The sequence below is a fragment of the Triticum dicoccoides genome, chromosome 3B (assembly GCF_002162155.2).
Source record: "Triticum dicoccoides isolate Atlit2015 ecotype Zavitan chromosome 3B, WEW_v2.0, whole genome shotgun sequence".
Classification (NCBI taxonomy): Eukaryota; Viridiplantae; Streptophyta; class Magnoliopsida; order Poales; family Poaceae; genus Triticum; species Triticum dicoccoides.
The window spans coordinates 72,725,315-72,753,242 of record NC_041385.1 but is presented as its reverse complement, the minus strand read 5'-3'; the positions used below and the strand labels follow the sequence as shown (position 1 = coordinate 72,753,242).

Genomic DNA, 27,928 nt, shown 5'->3' with positions numbered 1-27,928 from the left:
ATACAGTACATAAATCAAAATATACCTACTTTGTTATTGTATGTAATATATTTTTTGAGAGAGACTTTGTTGTTGTATTTGGGTCTGAATCTTGTCTTGTCTGCGTACAACACAAATCACCGTACTACTTTTGTAATGAAACCGTAGAGAAACGTGCGCAAAGATCACGTAAATGTTCCCATAGGAAGGAATGAATTTCTTTGAAGCTTGGAGTACAGTGATATTGGGGCACTGACATGTGGGCGTCCTTAATTAAGATGGGGAGCGTGACAGCGGACAGTCCAGTGGTTGGGTGAGCGAAGCCGGCGACACACACAAAAAAAGGAGCAGGCGACACAGAATTATTAGCATGCATTTCGCCTCGCACGATGGTGACAAGATTGCAAACAGCGGACCGCACCGGACGCTGTCTCCGACCAAAATCACCCACACCCGCTTCGACTCGAACGGAATTGAAAAGGCCGGTCGTGCGTAATGATCGACGGATGAAATGGTTGGCACACCGCACGTGGCTAGCGTGGCCAGGCCAGCGATTATTTTTCTTCAAAAAAACAAAAAAGATGAAGATGGTTGGCTACAAAATCGCGGCGATTCCTACGTACAAAATTTGACAAACTCAGCGAGGCAGTTCCTACAAAATGGACAAACCAAAGCCAGCCATTGCATGTGTCGCTGTCAGAGCGCGCGCATCCATCGCCGTTTCGGTGCGATGGTTATTACAGTTGTGTACACGGCAGCAAGGCCCGTCTAGTCTTGATGCGGTATGCATGGCTGGGCGACCCCGGCCATCCTCCGTCTGCTTTGGGTCTCTCCAGGAAACACGCACGTCGCCTTCAGAAACAGCAACTTTCATTCCATGTACTATGATGTACTCGTATCCAACACGTCGCCTTTCACAAGGAAAAAAATGTATCCAACACATTGCCTTCAGAAACAGCACACACATACACGGGCACAAAAGACATGTCCGTCATTATCAATGAATGAGACATTCATTTTCATTCGGAACACATGAAAACATATTCCGGCCTCTCTGTGTCACTAGTTAGAAGGCTGCCGAGATGGGAGCGCCCGTGAAAAAAATATAAAGTGCCTTACGCGAAAAGGATCTCGCACAAGTCTGCGCCATATAGCCTGCTCCTGCTGGTGGGCTGTCCCATTTCGAGACAAGAGCCGTATCATCTTATCAGGATCAGATCCTGGAGTGGTGGACGAAGGAAAAACCTACCTAGGGAAAGCATCTGCAAGGATATGAGCATGATCACATATCTAGACGTCATTCCAGAAGCTAGCTAGCCTTCTCCCCATTACCAGCCTTGAATTCCTCCAACATGACCAAAAAGGGGGATGCCAAAGATGGGAATCCCCCTTAACCTGGCTAAGAAGAGCACACCCGCTCAAACACTTGCAAGACAAGACCTCTTGCCAAGCTCCAGACTCATTAAACAGCTTTCATAACCATTTTGCCAACAAGGGTATTTGGTGGATCCCCTCCAATGTTGAACAATCTCCTTTGCGGGCATCCCGCTCTCTGCTCCCTGATTTGCTCGTCTTCGTCTTGGTTTTCTAGGTTCCGACATGTCTAGCCAGCAAAATACTTGTACAGTTAAGATCTCACGGAACTTACTGTCTAGTTGGCGCTGCATTTGGCATTGTTAACTTGAACAGTGCAACCAACATGATTTTAGTTGACTGTACTACCTCCGTTCGGGTTTATTGGTCCCCATTATATTTCGTGCCAAATTTTGACCATAGATTAAACTAACAAAGTGTTCATGCATGTCACCAAACATTATATATTTGAAAACCATGTTCAAATACGAATCCGATGAGATAATTTTTCTTGACATGCATTAACATTTTGTTAGTTAAATTTTTAGTCAAAATTTGACACAAACTACAAAAGGGACCTATAAACCAGTACGGAGGTAGTAGTAGCAATTAAAAAGGAACGGAGGAGGCAGGGAGAAGAAAATTAACAGAATAAATCAGCATCTATCGTACATGCCTAAGAGGAACTCTTGTGTTTGCCCCTTGACAATTATTCTATGTACTAGGCTGGTTTCCCAATGTATCCAACCTGCGGCAGTAAAGTCCTGCAAAGCCAAAGTACCCATCAGCACCAAGAAGACACCTGAAGTCACCACCAAACATCGAGTTTACATCGAGGACATGGCCATAATAACCGAGTAAAAAAGCTTCACTGAGATCATGGTAAAAAAAATATTTACCTTGCGTGACCTAATCCATCCAACCGTCGGCACGTCCTATTTGTTACAGCCCAACACTGGGATTGGCAGATCCCGCGGCAACGACTCCCATCCCACCTCCCTGGGCAGGCCTAGCGGCTCCGCGTTGTCTCAGCTGCGAGTCTGCACGACGATCTTCCACCCATTTGCCATCTTTGTCGATGTCTTGCACGAGTTGATCAATCTTGCGAAACTGGTACGGCCATGTCGAGTTGTATAGGAATTGCCGGAGATCGAACCTGTTATCCTCTGGTGAATAGCTCTGCAAAAAGTAGACTTATGTTATAGCAGCATAAGGCGGCAAATCTTATGCCTACAAACTGAAACGAGCGAGCACCTCGGCGTGATATGATGGTGTCAAGACCGTCATCTTGTGCCGGTTTATGGCATAGTACTTGAAGAAGTGCTTCACTTTATCGGCCACTTCTGAGGGGGATAATCGCCCACACCACCTGTGGCAGAGGTTCTGTAGCAAAATGTTTTAGCATCTAATACTTGGAAACATATTTGCACTGATGACAATAAATTCAATAATCCCACTGATAATTTTAGGATAAACTACTCCCTCTGATCCAATCAGCGACAATTAATATGGATCAGAGGGAGTAGTTATTTCCTGTATCCAATCCAAAAAAAATTCAGCAACATCATTGCAATAGTAAGACTACTGAAATAGGAACACTACTAAACACAATAGAAGGACACGGTGGCACTACTAAAAAATAATTTTAAAAATCTGAAACTTCTTGTGTACATGGAAAGTAGCATAATCTAGCATACTGCACAAATTCAGTCCAATACATAACACATATTAAGAGAAAGTATTGGGTGCTCATGGTACTCCTAAATTAAAAATAAACCCCATAAAAGTCATGAAAATTTCTCATATATACACCAGAGAAACAACAACGGATGCTCCCAGTCTTGTTAGTACATAGACTTTTGATGTCTATTGGTAAGTTTTATTAAAGTTTAAAAATAAGTTTGTGGAAGTGTCAGTTTTTTTACTTCACAAAAGACCTTTTCTACCATCTACTATTGGTGAGAGGAGAGGTGAAAAACATGCAGGCGAGTAAAATATCAAACTTTGTGTAGCTATCCCCTTTTAAGTATAGCTTAACTGAAAGAAACTGTATTGCAATCCATGAAAAACCGTAACAATGCAGACATACTTCATGTGACAGTAACTACAAACAAAAGGATGCAAAAGCTCGACATCATACATACATTTTAAGTGTGCTGCAAAATGATATCTTGAACTCTAATTTTCGGTTAGGAAACAAAATAATCAAGTCAGCTGTAGACCAACCTGAAACATCGAAACAGGACCGCATCGGAATATTTTCCTTAATCTCCCATATATCGATAACTCCTCGTATGTCATCCCCATGTCCACTTCATCCAACTACATAAATGGAAATAGGGTCAATGAGAATACTTGAGTAAAGATACCTTAGTATAATTTTTGTTGATAGCAGCTGGCATAAGACAATCTTATGAACAAGTATAACTGAAACTTGAATGGATAATATGCTAATGGGATATTTTGAGGGCAATGTAACAATTGAGCTAAACAATGTTCTGTTACCAATCGCAAGACAGAAGCAGCATCTATATATATTTTAAGCTATAATGCACGCAAAGTACCAATAAAGAGGGGGAAAATGAGCAGAGTCAAAAGCACCGGGAACACCAAGTTCCTGTCAGCAAACTAGAGCCAAACTGGAAATGAATAGAATTATTTGGACATTTGGTCACCTGGCTATAATCCGTGCGGATTGGCTCAAGCTCTGCAGTAGGAGGTGCAGCTTCAACCTCAGCCAATGAAGAATACTGAAGATTAACTGCTGCCCATCGTAGGAAAGCCCTAAGGTCTTGCTTACTTACACTTCCAATGGGGTTTATATCAGCTGAACTGCAGTCATACTAAACAAATGAAGCAATAGTTATTGTCGTTACTCATTAGTTACCATCACGGACTATCAAAGAGTTCCAACAAGTGCTGATTTGAAATGAAGGATTCGTGAAGGAAAATATATACTTGGTTTCCTAGGGCCAACATGGACGAGAACATTATATCTAAAAGGGAGCAGACATGTGTTAACATTTAAACTTACTTTCGTCAAGTAACCACGCAATCCTTCATCCACATTTGAGCTTCCAAGAACAAGATAGAACCCAGACTTGTTATGAACCCATGGCATTAGAGAAGCCATCATAAAGGCCAGCACCATCCTGATTCGAGCTTGAATATTTTGTAATCCCAGATTCTCAGTATGTGATCCCCCGTCAACCTGAATTATATTAGCATACATATGTGATCATCAGAATTTGCCTCGACAGCTTCCAGCATGTCAATGAACCAAATGCAAGCATGCCACTGTTCCTAGCCACTTTGTGAATTATGATAGTTCTTGCTTTGTAGGTTATCTAACTTATCACAAATGGTTTCTCAAACTAGAAAATGAAATTTCAGAATTGTATGTCACATAGCACTTGTTCTTGGCTTCTTTCCGTTTCTATTTCCATAGTTACAAAGAAATGTTTCTCTGCTCATATATTTCACTATTTCAGAATGGATGAATACTTAAGTTTGGGATATTTTGTATTTCACAAATATTCCATCTAACTAGGTAACATTTACCCACCACTAAGAATATAGGACAAAAGCTTCAATCCAACATTCTTTGTTGGCCGCATAAACAAAATGTTGTGAAATGAGGATAAATTTGAAGCCGAATATATGTTCCCAGTCCTTGCAAATAAATAATATATATTCGCAGAATCCATTTAAGCAATTTCTTTAGTAGATTAGAATGTCATAGTATCAAAATACCTTGTAGCGCGGTCGCTTGCCAGTTAATCTTTCAAACAAAGAAAGAAATGCAGACACTACACTGTCAATAGGTACATCAAAGTGGAATGAACCAATCTCTTCCGCCAGCCTTTTGGCGCGTGATCTGGTATCTTCAGAACTGTGGAGAAACAATACTGTGAATAAGGGAAAACAAAAACATACAGTGGGGAAGCAAAGTATATGCAAAGCATAATTTACACTCATTTGTGAAGAAAATTGAGAAATAGTAAAGATATAAATCAAAGAAGAAACAATCAGTGGCATATGTGAAGAAGTCCAATGCCTTGTGAAATTCTGGTAGCCATTTCGGTAGTAAACTGTATTGTTCTTGTTTCAGAGATCAATGCCAACTTCAGTTCCATGAGATGACTCTCCAACAGTCAAGCAATGCAAATTTCATTAGTACTCTCATGGAGCTGAAGTCAGAGTATACAATATTGTGCCAAGGATGTCTGAAATGCTAGTTTCAGTTCCATGAGATACAATACAAAAGATACGAGCCGAGCAGGGCTTGAGAGAAAACACAGTACATATCATCATTATCAAGTTAATCAATTTACGAAGAGAATGTATTGATGCATGTCAAGAGCGATACTCTAGAGAAGGGTACACTGAAAAGAACTAAATCCTTAAGCCAAAGATTACCTATTTTCTGTTCCCATGTAAACAGTATAAAATAAACGTTTTGCAAGCTCTCTGCTGTCTGTGGGGAACTCCCCATCTCTGTACTGACCAATCCGCATAGCATCTGCCTTAACTTGCTCATCTCCTTTATCTATATCTGCATGTTGGGTGTATTAAATGATAATTAGTCTCATAAATAGGTATTCCCTTCGTTCAGAAAATAAGGCAAAATTTTAACTTCCAAGTTCAAGCTTTGACCAACAATTAATCCGATAATAATGTGTAGATTATGTGGCATAAATTTGGTATTGTTCGATTCGTGTTGGAAAGAGATTATGATCGTGAATTTTCTAGCTATTAAACACTTTAACTTGGAGAGTCAAAATACGCCTTATATTCAGGCAGTATTGTCTTAGTGGAACCTATTATTACTGAAATGAAAATAATAAGAATACTATAGCTAAGAATATGTACAGAGGATCAGTGCTGATAGTTGCACCGATGGGGATGTAGTTCCTCCTATTTCTGTTCTAAGCACATATGGTTGCAAATCCAGTGTGCAGATAAACTATTTAACTGTGTTCCGTAACCTACTCCCTCCTTGCCAAATTTATGACCCAGAGACTCCATGAGCAATGCATGAAGCATAAACGATCTGTTTTAACTCATCCTTGGAATGTGAGTTGTTGCTAATATGCACTATAATTTGGCAAGGAGAGAGTACATCTCTAAAGACATTTTATAAAATATACTATGCTAATGGAGGAAAATTAAGACTTTTTGACCTGACCTTTTATGACAAGCTGGCACATGCAGCCAACAATTGCTGCAACGGATGAACTATCCGCACCACCAGAAAGTGGAAGCAAAAATCCAGATGCTCGACTTCTGCGAAGATAATCCCACAGCCAGCAACTAGGTCCAAATGCAATCTCCTCCTCAGGACAGTGATACATAACCTTCAGAGTGATAAAAATGGGTTAGTAACTGTGACTTGTCAAGCTGGGCTGCAGTTTTCATTGGGAATTACAATCACAATTTGCATTCACTAAAAACGTTCCAGCGGTGCTAGTAAAAATTGTGTGAGATAATTCATCTCAGGTTTTTTAAGATAATACACGAAATAAATATCACTTGAAAATAAAAATCTCATAGTATTGTGATCCTACAATACGATAGGTTCTAAAACAATTCTATCTCTTTCAGACACGGTTATAAGAAGTAAAATATTCTATACTGCAGCGTTCCAGAAATAATGAAATATGTCAAATCTAGAAACAGAAACTAACCTCAATTGGATCAGTTGGGATCATTCCATCACGAAATGTTTGGCAAAGCTTATATTGTACCTTAACACAAGGTACTTTTGTTACATGACTTGCTTGCTCCCTAAAACTAGAAACACATGCTCGATAACTTGATACCTGGTTCAACAAAAGAATGTTCGGTTATGCAAAAGTTTGATCCATATAATTGTGTCAAAGATAAATCGTTATCTAATAGAACTAGTAATTTACGAGCTAGAAATGTTACTTTTAACAAATATGAGAAAAGAACCAAAAGCTTATGACCTTAGATAATTCAACTGAAAAATAACACAAGAATAAGATTAACAATAGTGGAGATACCAGTAACTGCTGAACAAAATATAATGATGCAATAGTGGAGATACCAGTAACTGCTGAACAACATATAATGATGCAACAACTGTTGCCAAATATTTCCAGGCGAAAACAAAGAAAGTGAGCAAAAATAAATACAGAATTGAGCAGAAATTGTTTGTCTCTGTGAGTGTAGCTGGATTACCCTAACGTGAAATGCAAATCATGTTTTCATACTTCCACTAATATTAATTCAAGAGCCTTCAGTTATGGAAATCCTTTAATTCAAAGAAGAATATGAATCACTGACAGCATTATAGGACTGCAACTAAGATCCAAAGGAGCTAGAACTTACAGCGTCCAGATCTATCAAAGCATCCAACACTTCAACATCCTTCAATGAGAATTGTGATCCCTGGGCAACCACATCCCCATTCACCGCAATGCAGCAGCAGCCATCTAGTGAGAACATTTGGGATAACTTAGAACAAATTAATCAAATAATACAACTCTGGTAAAGACGATTCATGAATGTGTAAAACTAACTTTACACATAACTACTGCTGGATTAACAATCTGGGTATGCTAGTGATGGTTGCATCGCTTAAGGCATTTTCTCTAGCATGTGTACTTTGCTTACTGGCCTTCTATTAATAGATGGTGCCCGTGTCTTTGGTTTAGTCTTGAAAAAGAAAGCTATGATACATGGGAGTCAAAAACAATAGAACCAAAAGCACTACATATCATCACTGCAACTTGAGCAACGAAACAGGAAAAAATCACCATGTAATGTTAATAGTGTTAATTCAGTAAATACTGAAACACGACTCAAGGTTCAGTTTTTGCAAAATACCAATATTGTTACCACCTGTCAGTGATCATGTGTTGGGTATATACAAATACAAAGGTTATGTCACACAAACATTTGAGAAATTCCAACCGCACACACTTCCTTCGAAGTGAACCGTGATCCAATGCATCCTCAATGTTGGAAAGAATAACAGGAGACCTAAACGTCGGACTATAACTAATAATAAAGTGGTATGGAGTTTTCAAGTTCCACAGATATAGGATAATGCTAAGAAAAACATAGAGAAAACACTGACATATTAGCATACCATAATAAAGGCGGCCACCATCACAACCCTGGTGATTAGCATACATGTATACACCACCACATAAACGGGTTGCATCTCTCATGGAATCAATCCGAAGGTTGAGCTTCCTTAACTGATGATGGCTTCCACTTGCATTCATGAAGACCTCAACGCCACTGAATGCTAGATCAATCCGAGGAGCATTTGCAGTAAATAGCTCTTCACAGGTTTCAGCAGCCAAAGATCTGAAAATTAGTAACTAACATGAAAAGCTATAATGGAACCAACAACCAAGTTAATTAAGCAGTCTAATATCATCAAGAAATGCAAGATCATCAATCACATACCATATACAATTACTAATTAAGAATGCGTAGTAAAATGAAACATATTAGCAAAGAGCAATTTGAGCATATATGCTAAAATCATAAACATGTTATAGCACATTTACATTTTCTTTAGAAGAATAGCACATTAACATTTTTTACAGGATTTGCACATTTACATTTATATTAGGTAATGGGACTAGCTAAGTGTCAAGTACTAGATATGCATTTTGAATATCGTAAAGAGGCAGGAAAAGGCAAGGCAAGGATGATATTTGCTCAAAATGATCCTAGAGGACTACAATTAATGGTTAACAAAATAAGAACATCCTAGACACTTACATCAATATATGTGACATACGTGGACAATTTATTCATCAAGACTTTCAAAGTTCATACATGTATGAAATAAATTGTAGTTGCGCTGTACATATTTCCCTATGGTGAGGATCAAATGTCTAAGCTAGTTTGTAGACAGGGGTGACCTGATTTAACATGAAGTCACCACAGGCCATCGTAAGACATATAGTCTCACAGAGTAGCAGTTAGATAGGGACTCGAAATTAGAAGCACATGATGAATTGTAATTTGGAAGAACACCAAGACAACGAATGTTTCCTTTTTTATATCCATCTTGATTCAGAAAATGTTAATTGGAAATGACAGTATTGGTGTTTGCTCTATCCGGTATGATAGCCAAGACAGAATCAGGCTGAAATCACATGTTCCCAATCATAAAAAAACAATTTAGCATTAGTACTTACACGTCAAGAAACTGAAGATAACCATAACCAAAAGGTACAGTTTCCTGGTTTGTAGCCTCTGAGACATCACTAGGGAGTTGAAAGTCGACAAGTTCATCTTTATATGTCCAAGCAGAAAACCATCGAAATTCACGATAGTTTCCGTCATTTGCAAGGGACATCTTTGGCCGAATCATAATTATCTTGCGATTTAGGCAGAAAACCTGGCAGTTGTATCGCACACTCTTGAAAATAATAGGCATTCCTATGCTGCACAAGATGTTGTCTGTATAGTCACCAGACAAAATGTCCTTCAGGCACTCCCATCTGCAGGTTGTTGATACAGAAGAGCAATTAACAGAGAGTATAACTAAAGCTTGCAAGTATTTCATAGAAATGTGAAACCCTAGGCAGAACATCATTACCAGGGATTAGTTTTTGTTTATTACTTCCTCCGCCAAAATAAGTGTCGTTGATTTAGTACAAAGTTATACTAAATTAGCGACACTTATTTTGGGACGGAGGGAGTACAATTTAGGATTACCAATTGTTGCCCAATGGGCACTCAACATACAAATTCAGGCTCTGTATGCATACAGTAAAGTTTGCATGACACAAATAATAAAAGATGCTAAACAGATTAATGTAATTACTGTTTTTTACAGGAGAAAATAAATACCTTAAAGAACTCCAACCAATTCAATTACAATTTACAAGTGATTTCCATATATAGGTTAAGTTCATTCAGGTTCTTAGCACTGCTACGACAGCAGTACAGGTATTGCAACTCACAGGTTCTTCAACTCATCATCATCAGTAAGTGAGCAGGTTACATGGGGAAGGAGCACTCACGCGTGCGCGGTGGTGTCCTGCTCGAGGAAATGGTCCTCGCAGCCGTATCCGGTGAGCTCGAGCTCGGGGCCGATGCGGACGACGGCGCCGGCGGCCTTGGCCCGGGAGATGGACTCCTTGACGTTGCGGAGGTTGGTGTCGAAGTCCATGGCCCACTGGTTGAGGTTGCAGGTGGCCACCCGCAGAAGCCTCATCTTGCCGCCGCCCGAATCAGCAGGCTACACACAAGCGGAAGCGAAGGCGAGCGGCGGATCTGGAGGGGGTGGGCGGCGGACGGCGGCCTGGACAGGTGGGGGAGGAGGAGGCGGGTCGGCGGTGGAGCACAGCCCGACCCGGCGGTTGTGAGGTGGAGCGGCGCGAGGGTGGTGGCGGGGATGGTGGTCGGGCGACGAGGACCGGCTTGTGGGGGAGGGGCCACTGGCGTGGAGGTGGGGGGCGGCGGCGGCGGAGGAAGGAGAGAGGGGGCCGGCCTCTGATGACGGACAGATGGGTAGAGAAAGAAAGGAAGGATTCAGGCCGGCTTTGGGTTCATTGGAGGGGAATTTTCACGGGATTCCGGTCCTCAGGATCGTAGCGTTAAGATTCCCCAGGATCAGATTCCAGAGGACTTTTTTGGCATCGGGTCCGTTGGGCCCCTCGGGGAATTCGCTGGCGCCAAAAGAGAGCGCCCGCGTGGTGCGCTCAGCAACAGCCGGCCGCGCTGCTCCGCTCTGCTCTGCTTCGTGTCTACTCAAGGAAGCAAATCGGTAAATTTGACCCTTTAGATCTATGGACGAAATCAATTCACGGAATGAACTGACCGTGAAATTATTTCACAGCCCTAACCTTTTTGTGTAGCGCCCGCCACGACGGCGCCACACCCTACTGTGCAGCGCCTAGCACGGGGGCGTTGCACACCAGTCCACCGTGGCAGCCCCTGGGCCCGCACCCAGCAGTGCAACGCCTCCGTGTTGTGCTAGGCGCCGCACATGTAATGTGCAGCGCCTAGCGCTCGGGCGCTGCACTGTGACTTAGATGCAGTCGCGCGCACTAGCCGTCCCCAACCCACCCCATTACCAGTTACAGAACAGCGGCGGCGACGGCCCTCTCCTCTCCCCCTCTCAATCCCCTCTCCAAAATCCTTCAGATCTGACGATTTGGCCCGTGGATTCCTTCATCAATCCAGCCTAGAAGGTACTTTTCTCCGATCCCCTTCTTTCTATCCATAGAATGTATGCTATTTCAGAGATTTGAGGAACCCTTGTTTGAATATTGCATGTATTAGATTTGGGGAACTTTTGTTTGAATCTTGCATGTATTAGATTTGGGGAACCCTTGTTAGATTAGAATGTGGTTTGGATACATAGGTTGACATGTTATTTATATAGTTTGGATACATAGGTTGACATTTTATTTATATGGAAAAGATATTTGTATTGAATCTTGCATGAAGTAGGCTTAATTTAGTTTATTGAAATCACATTTGTATTGGCAAGAATGGTTTGGATACATATGCTTTGAAATTTGCATGTAGTAGCCGTACTTTAGTTTTTTTTTATTCAAAAGATAATCGTGTTGACAAGAAAGCTTTCTTGCAAATTGCTAGGATGATTTGGCTTCTCAAGGATCATTGGGATCTACAACACCGGTTGTACGCTATGTCGGTGAAGCAGCAGGTAATAATGAAAGTTGCCGGTGTTATGAATTTCATGTTTTTTTTCAAACACATACCCCCCATATGTAATGATTTGTTTGTTTGCTTGTAGGAGCTTGCACCTCTGAAGCTTCGGGCTCACAGGGTCAACCTTGGGTGGATGCGCTATGATGAGCGGTACACGCCGTATGTTAGGGAGACATGACTTCTCCCTTTCATTCAGTTGGTCAGCAGGTCGACGCCACCCAACAATGCTCCAGCACTCACCGCGCTTATTGATCATTGAAGGCCGGAGACACACACTTTCCATCTTCGGACCGGGGAGATGACCTTGACGCTCCAGGATATAGCTATGATCACCGGTCTTCCTATCGATGGGAAACCTCTATGTATGAGCACCGATTCTGATGGGTGGCGCGAGCAAATGCTTGCCCTTATCAGTATGGTTCCTCCGGAGCCGCGGGAACCAGAAGTAGAAGGCAAGAAGAAGGAAAGAGTCGCAGCCGGTGCTACTTTCACGTGGATTGTATCGAACTTCAGTAATTGCCCTGAGGATGCTAATGAGGACACGGTGAAGACATATGCTCGTGTCTACATGTGGTACGTGATATCCAGGAGTATGTTTGCTGATGGCACAGGCAAGAATGCTCCATGGATGTGGCTCAAGGCATTGACCGTCTTCGATAGCAAATGGAGTTGGGGTTCGGCGACACTGGCTTACTTGTATAGACAGGTATGAAGTTGTTTTTGTTCCAATTCATTGGTACATTATGAATGCGATCTTGCTGTTAATTCAACCATGTTCTCTTTTATGTGCAGTTGGACGAAGCCTGTTGTAGGCTATCTGGAGGTATTGGTGGTTGTTTGCTCGCACTTTCCATATGGAGCTGGGAGCGTTTGTCGGTTGGACGACCGAAGACCGTGAAGTTGGAGGATTGGGACGAGAAAGACGACCCACTACGGCTCCCCACTTGGGCTTACAAGTGGGATGTGTTAAATGAGATGACGGATGATCCCTCGGTCATGTACAAGCTGTACAGGAGCGAGATGGACGTCATCACGCCTGAGCAGGTGAATTGACATTGCATAAGTTATTATCATGCTTCCATCGTAACTCGATATCAATTTTTCATTCTATCCAATTTTGTAGGTTGAATGGGAACCGTATGGAAAAGGAGAGAGTTTTGGGAACCCTATAGAGTTCAAGCTGAATCCGATGTGCACTAGGGATAGGGATCTCTGGCATATGCGGTGTCCACTCATATGCAACTGGGCGGTTGAGCTTCACATGCCACATCGGGTGTACCGTCAGTTTGGTTTGTTCATGCCACACCCGCCGGAGTTTGAGGACACGGATATAGTGCTACACGCGTAAGATATAATCAACCTTGAGCAATTAGCAGCTTCTCGGCGGTTTCGATGATGCTAATATTATGTTTCTAACTTGCATGTTGGATAGGAAAAGCAGCGGAAAATCAAGGATTGGGCCAAGCATCACAACAAGTATGTCATACAGTGGGCGCTTGCTTTGGAGCAAGCTAGGGCTGGAAAACGAGCCAAGCTTCGTGAGCACTGCCCGATTGCGTTCAACAACTATCTCACATGGTTTCTAGGCGTCACCCGTGTGGAGGTATGCAAGCCGGCGTATGATGATAAGATTTTGGAAGAACCCACCGTCTTTGATGAGGTAGCCCAGCACCAGTACAACACATTAGTCAGGAAAGGCAACTCCGTGATCCCTGCGGGGCCAATAATGAACTTTGTGGTATGTGCTCCTTTTTGCTTTTCAATTCGCAATATTCACATCTTCACTTGCCTAACACGTTAATACCTTTTCTGTTCATAGCGTGCCCTTTTCTGTGCAGCGCCTAGCCAGGCGGCGTCACACTCCACAGTGAAACGCCTCTGTGCTAGGCGTTGCACGTGGACTTAGTGAATTTTTTAGCATGTGTAAACATAATAAGATGATGTGGAGTAGGATTGATACATAACAATCTAACAACTGTGAAGAGAATATATGCATGACACATAGTTCATAACACATAGTATTTCACGACACATAGTAGTTCTTACAACCAAATCGAGGAGGAGACATAGTAGTTCACGACACATAGTAGTTATTACAACCAAATCGAGGAGGAGACATAGTAGTTCACGACACATAGTAGTTCACAACCAAATCGAGGAGGAGACATAGTAGTTCAGGACACATAGTAGTTCACAACCAAATCGAAGAGGAGACATAGTAGCTTTATTGCGTAGAGCAAGGCCCCTTTCCCTTCTTCTTCTTCCTCTCTTCTTCCTCTTCCTCCTCCCTTTTTCTTGTGAGGTGAGCCTCCTTAACCACCCTTTCCATGAATATCTGATTGTCCCTCTCTTCTTTTTCAGCTGCAATTGCCCAAAGCTTCATGGTTTTTTCTTGAAAATCCTTTAGACGCTTCTTCTGTGCCTCCTCACATTTCCTCACCAACGCTGCCTCCCTAGCGCGCATCGCATTTGACGCTCTCTCTTTCCTCTTCATCTCCTTCTCAAGCTCCTCTTCCTTCTTCTTCTCTAGCTTGGCTGCATCCTCATCTCTAAGCTTCTTCGCAGCCTTCTCCCACCATCCCGCCATCTCATCTTCGCCATCCTCCTTCATCGTTGGTTTGTTGGGTTGGGAAGCCGCCATACCTACAATGGGTGAAACATAATGGTTAGTAAGGACAATAAGAACAAATGGAAGCATATATGAAAAACAAGAACATATGATACATTATAGTTAGTGAGAAACATACGGAAACGGTCCATCTAGGTATCCAAACATTCCTCTATAACGAACTTGCCCTTGTCCATCACCATGGCCAAATCCACCACCAAGGCCAAGACCATCACCACGGCCATTGCCACCACCACGCCCTAGACCACCACCACGAGCTCTACCACCACCACCACGGCCACTACCACCACCACGGCCTCTTGTAAGTCCTAGTTGCCGACCTCTTTGTTGCCTAGATCCACTAGGTTGGCTACCACTTGGTTGGCTTGGCACTTGTTGGCTACCACTAGGTTGGCTACCACTTGGTTGTCTTGGCACTTGTTGGCTACCACTAGGTTGCCTTCGCTTTTGTTGGCTACCTCTTGGTTGGCTTGGCACTTGTTGGCTACCACTTGGTTGGCTCCCTTGTGTAGCTCCTTGTTGGCTTGTGCTTGCATCATTTTTTTGGACCTTTTCCTTGGTTTTGTACATTTTCTTTTGTTGTGGCCATGACCTTTTCACTCCCCACAACGGGAGCTCTCACGAGGCTCTTGGAATTGGTCGTTGCCCGCTTCGCGACGGCCACCATGGCCCCATCCGTCCATGTCTCCTCTAAGACGCTTTGTCTGACGTCTACCCCGTTTAACAACCTTCAACTCCGGATCCGGCCATAGTTGAACTCCATGATACTCCGGCCATTGCGATTGGTCAAAGTACGGGTGAAAGCGGGGATCCCATGTTTTCTTGACCGTCATGATTGAGAACTCGGACTCCCTCACGGTGCGTGGGTGATTGATGTCCACATTCCTAACGCGACCGGCGGTATACAAGTGTGAGCATGGGAGATGAAGCAACAACGTCCTCCCGCAAGTGCAATCACATTGTGTTAACGACACCTTGAAAGCCCGACCTCCATGTTGCCGGCCATCGTTTGTGGTTCCTCCTGGCTCTTTCACTTTGTACTTCCACTCTTCATTGTCATATAATATAGCTTCTTCTGAGTCCGCCTTCCGTGATTGAAATACCAACCATTCATCAACTTTGGGTGGGAACTTGTACTTGTACTTCCGTGGGTTCTCACCCGCTATTTGTGCATCGGTTTCCATCGAGTACTTTACAAAGTACGCATTCATCTTGTCAAATGTGTATTGAACTATTGCCGTCACGGGTAATCCACGTGCACCTTTGAGCACCCTATTGAAGCATTCCGCCATATTGCTTGTCATTTGACCATATCTCCGGCCATCTTCATCAAAGGCACGTGCCCACTTGTTCCGGTATTGAATGTGCCTATTGAGAAAGTCTTGACCCCCGGCATCAAGTTTTTTGTGTGCGAGCAATTTGTGGTACAAAGTGGCGAAGCGCTTCTCGGAGAAAGCAAGACAACAATCTTGAAGATCATCGGCCAACTCCTTAAGGCCACATGCCCTATAGAAGTTCGAACAAAAGTGCCTCATGCACCATCGATGGTGCAACGGAGCATGCCCGGGAATGTCAATCTCCACCGCGTTAAGAATTCCTTGATGCCGATCCGATATGACACAAATTTCCCTTTGAGCGAGTAACACCTTCGTCCTCAAAAGATGCAGAAACCACTCCCAGTTGACATTGTTTTCCACCTCAACCAAAGCAAATGCCAATGGCAACACCCGGTTATTGGCATCACTTGCTATCGCAACCAACAAGGTGCCCTTGTATTGTCCGGTCAAGAACGTGCCATCAATTGCGATGACCGGCCTACAATGTTCGAAAGCCCTCACACATTGCTCGAACGCCCAAAAAGCACGGCCAAATACTCTGACTTTCCTTCCTTCATGAACCGTTGTTTGGTGCCCATGAGGCTCGACCACATGAACCATGCCCGGGTTTGTCGCGGCCATGGCTAACAACAACCTAGGGATTCGGTTGTATGCTTCCTCCCAAGTACCATACAACATCTTAAATGTGGCTTGCTTCGCCTTCCATACCTTGCCGTACTTCACCTTGTAGTGAAAGATGGCTTTCACAAGGTCAATGACATGTTGGACGCTCATTGTTGGAAGTGTGGATATTGAGTTGGAGAGCCTGTAAGCGATGAACTCGGACGTGAGTTGTTTGTGGTTTTGGGACACAATCTTGCCATCCACCCTTTTGCCTTGGCACATGTGAGTTGGCACACAACTCACTACGTGCCAAGTGGGACCTCCTTTCCATGGTCTTGCACGCACAATCCATGGACATATTTCATCTTCACATGCACATGCAACCATGTAGCGCACTTTGACGTCCGAGTGCACCACCTTATGTGGACGATAATGCGTAACCGAGTAGTTGTCGAGCCACATCTTCAATTCCAAGAAGGTGTCGAACTTAGAACCTTTAGCAATGCGGTTCTTGTCGTCTCCCAAATCACGATAAGAGCTTGGCCTAACCCCAAGAGGTACACATTGGCCACCATCTACCACGGCTTCATCCGCGAGACTAACATCCTTGAACAATGTAGTCCGATGATCCCGACCAAATACCTTCTCGAAAGCTTCGGCCTCCTTCACCGTGAACCCCTCCGCATCAACTTGTTCATCGGGACCATCTTCATCCGAGTCCGATGCATATGCACGGGAAAAAGGGATGGAAGGGTCCATTGTCTCTTGCAAGTGATATTTGTCGAGATCACCCACATTGTTGTCATGGAGATCAACTTCATTGTCATCGTCCGCATACTCATCATTGTCCTCTTGCAAAGCTTCATCTTGGTTGGTTGTAAACGGGCTCAATGATGGCCTCACTTCTTGGGTCAAAAGAGGTTCAACAATTTCATCTCGCTTCAAGGGTGTGGGGCTACTAGCAACCAAAGGGGAGGGGTTCCGGTTCAAGTCCAAATGCAAACTTGAATCAACCTTCTTCGTTGCAAATAACTCAAGAGCATTGTCTAGTGATTCGGCCACCGTCTCCTTGTATGCAACCCAACGTTGCTCCGAGTTGACACGCATTGTCTTCCAATGGATGTGCATTCCAAAACCAACATTATGCCTTCCCTCCAACTCTATGATATCACCAGGGTCCGTCCAATTCAAATCTTCCCTAACTTGTTGCAAGAGCTCCGCATAGCTAGGACTACTATCAAACACCATGTCAACCTCATCCGGGTCCGGTTCTACATTGCCTTTCAAAAAGGCGTCCTTGTCCCCATGATGAACAAACACACATGTTCTTCCCATCCCTATAAGCATTCCAATAACACAAGGTAACATTGCTTCCATGAGTACTAATACAAGGATTAACACGGAATAGAAACCCTAATATATATATCAAACAACAACCCTAACCCCAACCATAACCATAACAATAACCATAACCATAACCATAACCATAACCCTAGCCCTAAACCTAACCCTAGCACCAACATAAGAACACCCATAAGAATAACCCTAGCATACTAACAAAGCCTAACCATAGAAATTGGCAAACAAACATCTCACATTTCCATGCAAATCTCTAGATCCAAACAAAACTAGGGTTTCCCCAAAGAAGCAACAAATGAGCAATGGGAACTTTACTTGGATCAAAACAAGGGGAATGGAGAATATTACCTTGAGGGAGGGTTTGACTTCGAAATCCACGGACAAATTCTTCAAATTTGCAAGATTTGGGAGAGGATTTGAGAGGGGGAGAGAGTGGGAGAGGGGGCAAAGCTCGGGGAGGAGAGTGGGAGAGTGTGTGGTGTGGGGGTGGGGGAGGGGGGCCCAGCCGAGTGGCTGGATAAGTCACAGTGCAGCGCCTACGCGCTAGGCGCTGCACTTTACAAGTGTGGCGCCCGAGCGCTAGAGCCTAGCACGGAGGCGTTGCACTGCTGGGTGCGGGCCCAGGGGCTGCCACGGTGGACTGGTGTGCAACGCCCCCGTGCTAGGCGCTGCACAGTAGGGTGTGGCACCATCGTGGCGGGCGCTACACAAAAAGGTTAGGGCTGTGAAATAGTTTCACGGTCAGTTCATTCCGTGAATTGATTTCGTCCATAGGTCAAAATGGTCAAATTTGCCAAGCAAATCAGCCAGAACCCAGTTTACAATGTCACGCATACTCGAGGCTAGCCATACCACAGTACGGGGGTACTCCTGCCGTAGTTCACAAGAGCATGGCTAACTTTATTTTGCGAGCCAACTCGGCTTCCAGGGCATTATCACATGTGCGAATTTTCCCTACAAGCAATGAAAATTATGCCTCCTCGGTTTGACCGCAGGATCATGCCTCCTCCAGCAGCTCCTGTTGCCGGTACATAGCTACCATCAACATTCAATTTTGTCCAGCCAGCTGGAGGTAACGCCCACCTCACTTCGGCCTTCTGTTGTACATGTTGTGGTGGCGCGAAAGCATCAACCTGAACCACCATCTTCCCTTTCTTCATGTTACCTTGGGGCCATTGGTGGATGCATAACAAGGAATTGATGTAGCCTTGTAAAAATCTGCGTGATGCTTCCGTTGGGGATGGGGACTTGCCATGAGTAATTTCATTCCGCACATACCACACACGCCACATGGTCATGAGGACAATCATACGTGTAGTCTCAGATAGCGGCTCCAAAAGTGAGAACAACCATTCTGGGCCGGTGTGCATGACGTCCTCCACCTTGGGTATGGGCCAGTCACGCGCCATAGGACGCCACAACTCTTTTGCCAGAGGGCACCCGCACATGGCGTGGAAACCATCCTCTCGTTCCACACCACAAAGAGGACACACATCAGAGAGTTCGAATTGTCGAGAGAATTTGTTTGCCCAAGTAGCGAGCGAGTTGGAAGCTAGCCTCCATGCAAAGACTCGTACCTTTGGGGGAGCAGGGCACCCCCATATGATATTTCAGATGGCGCGATGACCATCCGGTGCCCTGCTCGTTGCGGTCGCCAATGAACGCTCGCGCTCGTCCATGGCGAGGCGATATGCAGAGCGAACGGTGAAGATACCGTTCTTCTCCGGGGCCCATGCGATGACGTCGTCGGTGATGCGGGGCGACGTGCGAATGCTGGTGATGGTCGCGACATCCGCCAGGAGAAAATACTGCCGCAGCACGTCCGTACGCCCGAGAGTTGTCACATGTACAGCGCTGGAGAGGACTCGCTGACTTTGGAGTGGCTAAGTCATGAACTTTTTTCTAATCCACCGTACAATCTTCATCCAACGACTGTTGTAACTTCTTGCGTTGCATTTTGATGGTTCACTCGCTACAGAAAACTGCATTCTGCCTTACATTATAATGGTTTGATTAATGAAAGTTTATTCCCGAAAAATAACAATGAGCGAGGTTATAAAGTACTCCGTCCGTTTCTAAATAGTACAAGACGATTTGACAGTTCAGATTGAACAAACGTTTTGTACTTAGGAACGGAGAGAGAGTAATAAAAAGTGAATTTTCTGAAATATGAACAATGAGATGTCAAGTGCTATCACACATAAATTTCACCTTTTATTTCTCTAATCTAATAGAATTGGGCTTTTATTACACAGAGATGCCGCTTGGTATCACACACAAGTTTCACTTTTCATTTCATATATTTTTTGTTTTTGTTTCGCAGAGTTCTTTTTAACTTCAAAATTTTCACTTCTTGGACTACAAGATGAGGGGTCTGGTTGGCCTTGGATGGAGATTGCATGGTGGATGAGAGGCTAAGTCAGTCGGTGACTTAATTTGCCACTCAACGTCGGCCAATCAACGCCAGTTTAGTTACCCATCGCACAATCTTTTGGCCCATTGCATGTGTGACTCAACTGGGCCTAGTTGAGCTAATGCGGGCTAAAAATCATGTTGTGCACATCATTTGCTAACATGCATTACATTACTGGACATATTAAGGACTGCTGTCTGGTTCCTGCGTTTGTGCTGAGCAGATGTAAACCACAGTTGTTTGGCCACGCGCACGTAGTTGTTCTACTCGCCGCTTTCAAATACGGTGGCCTTATCACCCTAAATGCAGCACACTTCACACATTTCACATATAAAACGGAACTAAATTAATACTACTCCTACACCATTATCACGCAATTTAAGCCAATCATGCTTAACTTTGGGGGTTCTTCGAAGATCGACTTACGAAAATAAAAGGTGCACCTTGTTGATACAAGTAGTCTATCATTATTATTAAGCCAGGATGTTACATAGTGTGTACCACATTTGTAGCAAACTTGTTCAAATATGAAGATCTTTTAGAAACCCACTAAAAACTATGGGCTTGGTTGTAAAAAAAAATCATGTACCTCACCATGGAAGTATCCTAGAAATAGAAGTGTATGAACATACTCAAAGTTATAAAGTACTCTCTTCATTCCAAAATAAGTTTCAAAATAAATGTTAAACCAGCGACACTTATTTTGGGACGGAGAGAGTACCATATATACCCAATGAAAGTATATACTGACATAGATGTACCTACACCTTGCAGTTGGATGTATTTTACTATTTTGGAATCTGTGTGTGTGTGTGCGCGCGCGCGCGTGTGTGTGTATGTGTTGTGTACACTGAAGAACACATTTGGATACCTATACATTGAGTTGCTTGGGCTAGAAGAAATTCCTGTACATTGCCATTCAGTACCTAACAAGATCTACTTCTGATGTCAATACGCTCGTCATCTTTGCTTTACAATCTTCCCGTCGGCAGTCCAGTTTTCAGGCACAAAAGACAGCCACGCCAAAGGCAACAATGCGGCCAAACTTTGCAGCAGAATACCCAGAGGCAAGCTTGAGTAGCCCCCAGAGGACAGCCCAATCAGGGCAGACAGTCCAACCCCAAACACACCACTTAGAATCGCTGAAAAGACCAATCCAGAGGTGAAGAAGGCGAAGAGCGAACCTTCGCAGCCAGGGGGGCAGAGGCTTGACAACAAGATCGAGAACGGCAGGACCTTGAACTGCGCGATCGCTTCGGCGAGAGCCGAGAAACAAAGCACATATACCTCATTTGGTATCCCCAGCATAAGGTTCACTTGCTTCACTAGGATCAACTCTGACAGCACCGCGAAAGCATACATTATCTGAACTCCGCACACGAGGCGCCTCAAAGGGATCCTTTTGAGATGGCGGTTGTAGAGGACGGTTAGGGAGACGACCATGACCTGTCCCATGACCTTCGAAAGACCGATGATCGATGAATCGAGCTTCAGATGCTGTGTTTGAAAGCAGAACATGGTTCCAGAGAGAACAGGCACGACGGCAAACGAGGTCATGATCCATGCAAGTGGGTAGAATATCCTTTCCTCGCGGACCGCTGTCATCAGGTTTGAGAATTGCTTACGAAGATTCGCCGGCAAAGAGCTTTTGACAAGAAGGCTTCTGGAGTTTCCATGGGAGCTTGGCAGTGTTTCCTTTGTGCCTACGGAGAGTGCTAGTTGGAGGCCAAGGAGGACAGAGAATGCCGTGAACATAATCTTTGGTTCCTGAGTTCTCAACAGAACGTATCCACCCGACAAGTTTCCTAGGAGGGCTCCAGCTGCCAGACCTATGAAGGCATAAGATTGCAGCACGCCGGTCCTCTGTGTTCTGCTGAACTCCGTGACAACAGCATCGCTTACAACTTCCGTCACGGATGCTCCAAGATTTCCAATCAGAATGCATATCATGTGAGTTGGAAATGTGTCGCCCGTAACTGGCATGATCGCGAGTGTTCCCCAAGCAGTAAGCTGAAGTAATGCTGAAAGTTCACAGCAGTAGCCAATATTAGCATAAACCAATTGAAGAATTCATTCGATTTTAAGGCTTCATTTCCTAAAAAAATCATGTGCAGTATATAACATTTAATTTTCAGAATACAAATTGCTTGCATAGAAAGATAACCACTGAAAATGGAATATGATTGTTATTCAGTTTGTCAGAAATTTACCAGCAGCAGGTTTTATATCTTGACAGTAAAAGTTGTAGGACCAAAGCATTCTTACATAGTCACGGACAGGAAATATGAAACCAGCAGGTAACAAACAAACAAATCGGCATCATTTCATTTGGATCATCCTCCTAAACTAGGACAAACATCACAAAGAACCTGTCCCAATCACGGTACGGCGTAGCATGGGGGGTGGGGAATCTTAGAGGCAGCTTTCAGAGATTAGTGGACCACAAAACAGCCTCTAGCAACTTCTCACAAGCACCCCAGAGGGCACGGGGCGCCCTCTGGAGAACTCTCTTGGCAAGGCTCAGATCGTGTGACCACCAATCATTCTGAGTAAAACATGCATGTATCAGGAGCCACCAGAATAGGAGTAAGTCATCTCTGGGATTTACCAACTTGGCGAAGCTCAAAATGTGTGACTAGCAATAAGAGTGGCGTACACACACACTGAGCAGGAAGGTGCAGTGTGTTTCCTAAACGTATCTTTCTCTCCGGCAGGTGCCGACTACTGTAGATACCCATGATGCAGACAAGTCTTCTTCTAGGAAGAACAAGTGCCGACTACTCTGGTATATACCCATGTTGCTTTCCAAACAATTCTGTCTCTAGAACAAGTGCCGACTGCTCTAGTGGAAGCTGCTTAAACTACAACAGCTGACCCCCAGCTATCAAGGGATTAGTTCGACCAATCTGTTGGTCAGAAATATAATACAGAGAAATTGAGACAAATGGCAATCCCAATCACACAGTGAAATTGGTACCCATAAGAATATGCGGTTTCAATACGTGAAATCAAACGTTGTCACTATCAGTGAGCTCAGGAGCTCCCTAGTTTTCACAGCTCCTGTCAAATTGGACAATATAGCTGCCGCTGTTGAACCCTTGTACTCATAAGAATTTCCAATTTCAGACAGATACCTGAAACTATTGGCAGGTATATTCATTGGGCTCTCAGTACTTCTGAGCTGAGAATTTTAAGCCGAGATGACCTCAATTATCACATTTGTTTCGATAAATAATCTAAAGAAAAGTAAACAGACACAACAATTTCCAACAAATGAGGAAGAAGAAGGGGTCGTAATCGTAGCAAAGCGGAAGGGGGAAAAGGGGGGCGGATGAAGTTAAGCACCTCCGATGGAGATGTAGGGGAGGCGGTGCTCGCGGCCGATGTAGACGGCGTCGGAGAGGACGCCGAAGAGCGGCTTGGCGACGAGCGGGAGGCTGCCGGCGTTCTGCACCAGCTGCAGCGCGACGGGGCTGAGCCCGAGCCCGCGGGTGAGGTGGAAGTTGAGCGCCAGCCACGGGAAGCACCGGAAGCCCTGCACCCAGTACCCGGCCCCGCACACCCACCACACCCGCCGCATCTCCCGCAGCGACCCCCACCGCTCCGCTGTCGTCCGCGGCGCCGGCACGGGCACGGGCGCGGCGGCCGAGCAGCCGCGGGGCCTCGCGAGCCGCCACCGCCGCGGCGCCGCGCGCAGCGTCGTGCGGCGCGCATTGCCGGCGGCGCCGGCGGGGGGCGGGGCCTTCGCGTGTGGACCGGGGAGGCACGGCGCGCGCGGCGAGAGGCAGAGCATTTCCGGCGGAGGTCGAGGCCTTTGCGGAGGGGGAGGAGAGAAAAGTGAAGGGTGTGTGTGTCTGTCGCGACGATTCCGTCGGAGCCTAGTAGCTGTACTGTATGGAAGCCGTATGTTACCTCAGGTCACCACGTGTCTCGGCAAGGACAAAGATGATTTATGCGCACCGTACCAAGCTCTTTCTTTCTCAGGAAGAAAGACCGGGCGATTTTGCGGCAGCCGACGGGGCGTCTCCTTCCATCGCCGTCCTCCGGCGCCATCCGCCGACGATATCGATCATTGGTGGTGAGGAGGGTTGTCGGATCCACGTGTGGATGGATCGTTTTTAGGCCTTCGTAGTCTAGGTTTTTAGGTTGTTCATCGTCTTGCTTCAACGGTGACGATGACGACGTTGAATAAAGATTCTTCATATCATTTCCCGACGAGGCGATCGGTCATATGATTGAGGATGAATTTGGAAACCAGTCTGTTCAAGTAAGGATGGCATGACGGCGACATTCTCATGGTGGACCCGTGTCCTCGAGCTCCGTCGTTCGACGACGTTTGCTCCAGCATTCGCGCGGAGCTTGGGAGGTGTCCAGAAGCAGATGCGGATTGTGGTCTGCATCGACGACATTTGGAAGATGATGGATCGTGTGTTGGGTTCATGGTTCGTTGTTGGCAGGTGTGGTTTCCTCCTCTGGCATCTTAGTCGTGCGGGGGTGCCAGATCTAAAGTTCGATGCTATGTCCGGACTTTGGAGTGTTGCCCCTGTCTGATTCATTCAACGGTAATGGTTTCGCCTATGGCGAGCCACTTTGGAAGTCCGCAAAGCTGCATATCAGCAATGGAGTCGCGCCAAGTTCGGGTGAGAAGGTGATTCGTCTTTTTCTTCTTTGGTGGTTGTTGTGGTGGCGTTAGAGGTAAGTGCTACCTCTTGAGCATGCGTTGATTTTCCCTTGAGGAGGAAAGGGTGATGCAGCAAAGTAGCGTAAGTATTTCCCTCAGTTTTTGAGAACCAAGGTATCAATCGAGTAGGAAACTCTTCAAAAGTCCCTCGTACGTACACAAACAAACAAGAACCTCGCAACGAACGTGATAAAGGGGTTGTCAATCCCTTCACGGTAACTTGCAAAAGTGAGATCTGATAGAGATAATAAGATAAGATAAATATTTTTGGTATTTTTATGATATAGATAGGAAAGTTAAAGATGCAAATAAAAGTAGATTAAAAATTTATATGATAAAAGATAGACCCGGGGCCATAAGTTTCACTAGTGGCTTCTCTCAAGACAGCATAAGTATTACGGTGGGTGAACAAATTACTGTCGAGCAATTGATAGAAAAGCGCATAGTTATGAGATTATCTAGGCATGATCATGTATATAGGCATCACGTCCACAACAAGTAGATCGAAATGATTCTGCATCTACTACTATTACTCCACACATCGACCGACTCCTGCCTGCATCTAGAGTATTAAGTTCATACGAACAGAGTAACGCATTAAGAAAGATGACATGATGTAGAGGGATAAACTCAAGCAATATGATATAAACCTCATCTTTTTATCCTCGATGGCAACAATACAATACGTGCCTTGCTGCCCCTAATGTCACTGGGAAAGGACACCGCAAGATTGAACCCAAAGCTAAGCACTTCTCTCATTGCAAGAAAGATCAATCTAGTAGGCCAAACCAAACTGATAATTCGAAGAGACTTGCAAAGATAATCAATCACACATAAAAGAATTCAGAGAAGATTCAATTATTTCTCATAGATAAACTTGATCATAAATCCACAATTCATTGGATCTCGACAAACACACCGCAAAAAGAGTTACATCGAATAAATCTCCAAGAATATTAATGAGAACAATGTATTGAGATTCAAAGAGAGAGAGAGAGAAGCCATCTAGATAATAACTATGAATCCGAAGGTCTGTGGTAAACTACTCACAACTCATCGGAGAGGCCTTGGAAGTACGTCGGTAGAGCCACGAGGGGCCCATGAGGCAGGGGGCGCGCCCACCCCCTTAGGACGCGCCGGCCACCCTCGTGGCCTCCTCGGCTGCTTCTTGACGTCCACTCCAAGTCTCCTGGATTGCGTTTGTTCCAAAAAGATCGCTCCCGAAGGTTTCATTCCGTTTGGACTCCGCTTGATATTCATTTCCTTCGATATACTGAAATAGGCAAAAAAAACCAGCAATCAGGGCTGTGTCTCCCGTTAGTAGGTTAGTCCCAAAAATGATATAAAAGTGTAAAGTAAAGCCCATAAACATCTAAAACAGATAAGATAATAGCATGGAACAATAAAAAATTATAGATACGTTGGAGACGTATCAACAGGTGACGAGCGTTGGTGTCAAGCTCACAAGATTCTTTAGTCTTGATTGTGTTTTTGGTGTTCCTTTGCGCAAAGCCTAACGTTATGTTGTCTTTCCAATTTTGTCACGTTGATGTGTATGTGATACTATAGCACTTATGATATAAATGAGACACATATTACCATTAAAAATATAATTTATACATGTTTGGAGGTTGAGGGCATCTCCAAATCGGACCCTCAAATCGTCCGCAAACGTTTGGACTGAACTGTCCGAACGCTACAAGTCATCCAACGTTGTCATGCATCAGTCTGTGGACACGTCTGTGCGTCCGTTTTTTCACAAATCACAAGCAAACCAGGGGCGTTGATATCTCTCTGTCTTACGGAGTGACAAATTCTGGTCTCGATCCATGCCAACCAAACATACACCTTCAGAGATACCTATAGAGCACCTTTATGATCACCCAGTTACGAAGTGATGTTTGATAACACAAGTCATTCCTCGGGTATCCGGGAATCCGGGCCTCCTCCACGTAGAACTCTGACAACCTTGGCGCACTCAAAAACAAACCCGGAGCCGATGTCTGCTTCTCTTCCCATTGCTCTCATCCGCTTCCTCCCTGTCCGACGCCGCTGTTATGCCATGTCAGCCGTTCGTCAAGCCCTTGTTGAACCCCCACGACCTCCGTCACTCCACTAGGTCGCCGCGTCACTTTCGGTTCCACTTATCGTCCTTCCGGTAACCCTAGGACTCCGACACCCCCGTGTTAGGGAACGCGGTAATTTCAAAAAAATTCCTACGATCACGCAAGATCTATCTATATGATGCATAGCAATGAGAGGGGAGAGTGTGTCCACGTATCCTCTAGACCAAAAGCAGAAGCATTATGACAACGCGGTTGATGTAGTCGTACATCTTCATGATCCGACCGATATTAGCACCGAACGTACGGCACCTCCGCGATCAGCACATGTTCAACTCGGGGATGTCCCTCGTACTCTTGATCCAGTTGAGGCCGAGGGAGAGTTTCGTTAGCACGATGGCATGGTGACGATGATGATGAAGTTACTGGCGCAGGGCTTCGCCTAAGCACTACGACGATATGACCGAGGTGTGTAACTGTGGATGGGGCACTGCACACGGCTAAACAATGTCAACTTGTGTGTCTATGGGCTGCCCCCTGGCCACATATATAAAGGATGGAGGGAGGAGGAGGTCGGCCCTCATAGGGCGCGCCCAAAGTGTGGAGTCCTACTAGGACTCCCTAGTCCTAGTAGGATTCCACCTCCCACATGGAATAGGAAAAGGGGAAGGGAGAAGGAGAAGGAAGGAAGGGTCCGCCCCCTTCGCTAGTCCAATTCGGACCAGTCCATGGGGAAGGGGCGTGGCCACCCTTGAGGCTTTTCTCTCCTTTCTCGTATGGCCCATTAAGGCCCAATACGAATTCCCGTAACTTTCCGGTACTCTGGAAAATACC

At 44.9% G+C, this 27,928-nt stretch overlaps 2 protein-coding genes across 2 annotated transcripts; both read right to left on the bottom strand.

The window, feature by feature from the left end:
• Nucleotides 1-1,932: 1,932 nt before the first annotated feature.
• LOC119274786 (glutamine-dependent NAD(+) synthetase-like) lies at nucleotides 1,933-10,776 on the bottom strand. Its single transcript, XM_037555515.1, has 14 exons — nucleotides 10,350-10,776; nucleotides 9,519-9,824; nucleotides 8,450-8,673; nucleotides 7,687-7,790; nucleotides 7,020-7,154; nucleotides 6,521-6,689; nucleotides 5,752-5,887; nucleotides 5,086-5,224; nucleotides 4,367-4,543; nucleotides 4,008-4,175; nucleotides 3,559-3,654; nucleotides 2,587-2,715; nucleotides 2,232-2,511; nucleotides 1,933-2,096 (listed from the first exon to the last, which is right to left on the bottom strand). The coding sequence occupies exons 1-13, from the start codon at nucleotides 10,541-10,543 to the stop codon at nucleotides 2,275-2,277; spliced, it is 2,214 nt and encodes a 737-aa protein (XP_037411412.1). The 5' UTR covers nucleotides 10,544-10,776; the 3' UTR covers nucleotides 1,933-2,096; nucleotides 2,232-2,274.
• A 10,197-nt stretch (nucleotides 10,777-20,973) lies between these two features.
• LOC119274785 (probable folate-biopterin transporter 8, chloroplastic) lies at nucleotides 20,974-24,242 on the bottom strand. The gene is made up of 2 exons (XM_037555513.1): nucleotides 23,696-24,242; nucleotides 20,974-22,371 (listed from the first exon to the last, which is right to left on the bottom strand). The coding sequence occupies exons 1-2, from the start codon at nucleotides 24,141-24,143 to the stop codon at nucleotides 21,311-21,313; spliced, it is 1,509 nt and encodes a 502-aa protein (XP_037411410.1). The 5' UTR covers nucleotides 24,144-24,242; the 3' UTR covers nucleotides 20,974-21,310.
• Nucleotides 24,243-27,928: the final 3,686 nt, after the last annotated feature.

What these genes read in the sequence shown, in the direction of transcription:
- LOC119274786 (XM_037555515.1), bottom strand. Translation starts at nt 10,543, where the DNA reads ATGAGGCTTCTGCGGGTGGCCACCTGCAACCTCAACCAGTGGGCCATG. An exon ending in TACATGGGAACAGAAAATAG is followed by an intron (nt 5,225 to 5,751) that starts GTAATCTTTGGC and finishes GTTTCTCCACAG; the next exon opens with TTCTGAAGATACCAGATCAC. An exon ending in CACCATCATATCACGCCGAG is followed by an intron (nt 2,512 to 2,586) that starts GTGCTCGCTCGT and finishes TACTTTTTGCAG; the next exon opens with AGCTATTCACCAGAGGATAA.
- LOC119274785 (XM_037555513.1), bottom strand. Translation starts at nt 24,143, where the DNA reads ATGCTCTGCCTCTCGCCGCGCGCGCCGTGCCTCCCCGGTCCACACGCG. An exon ending in CCCCTACATCTCCATCGGAG is followed by an intron (nt 22,372 to 23,695) that starts GTGCTTAACTTC and finishes GTGAACTTTCAG; the next exon opens with CATTACTTCAGCTTACTGCT.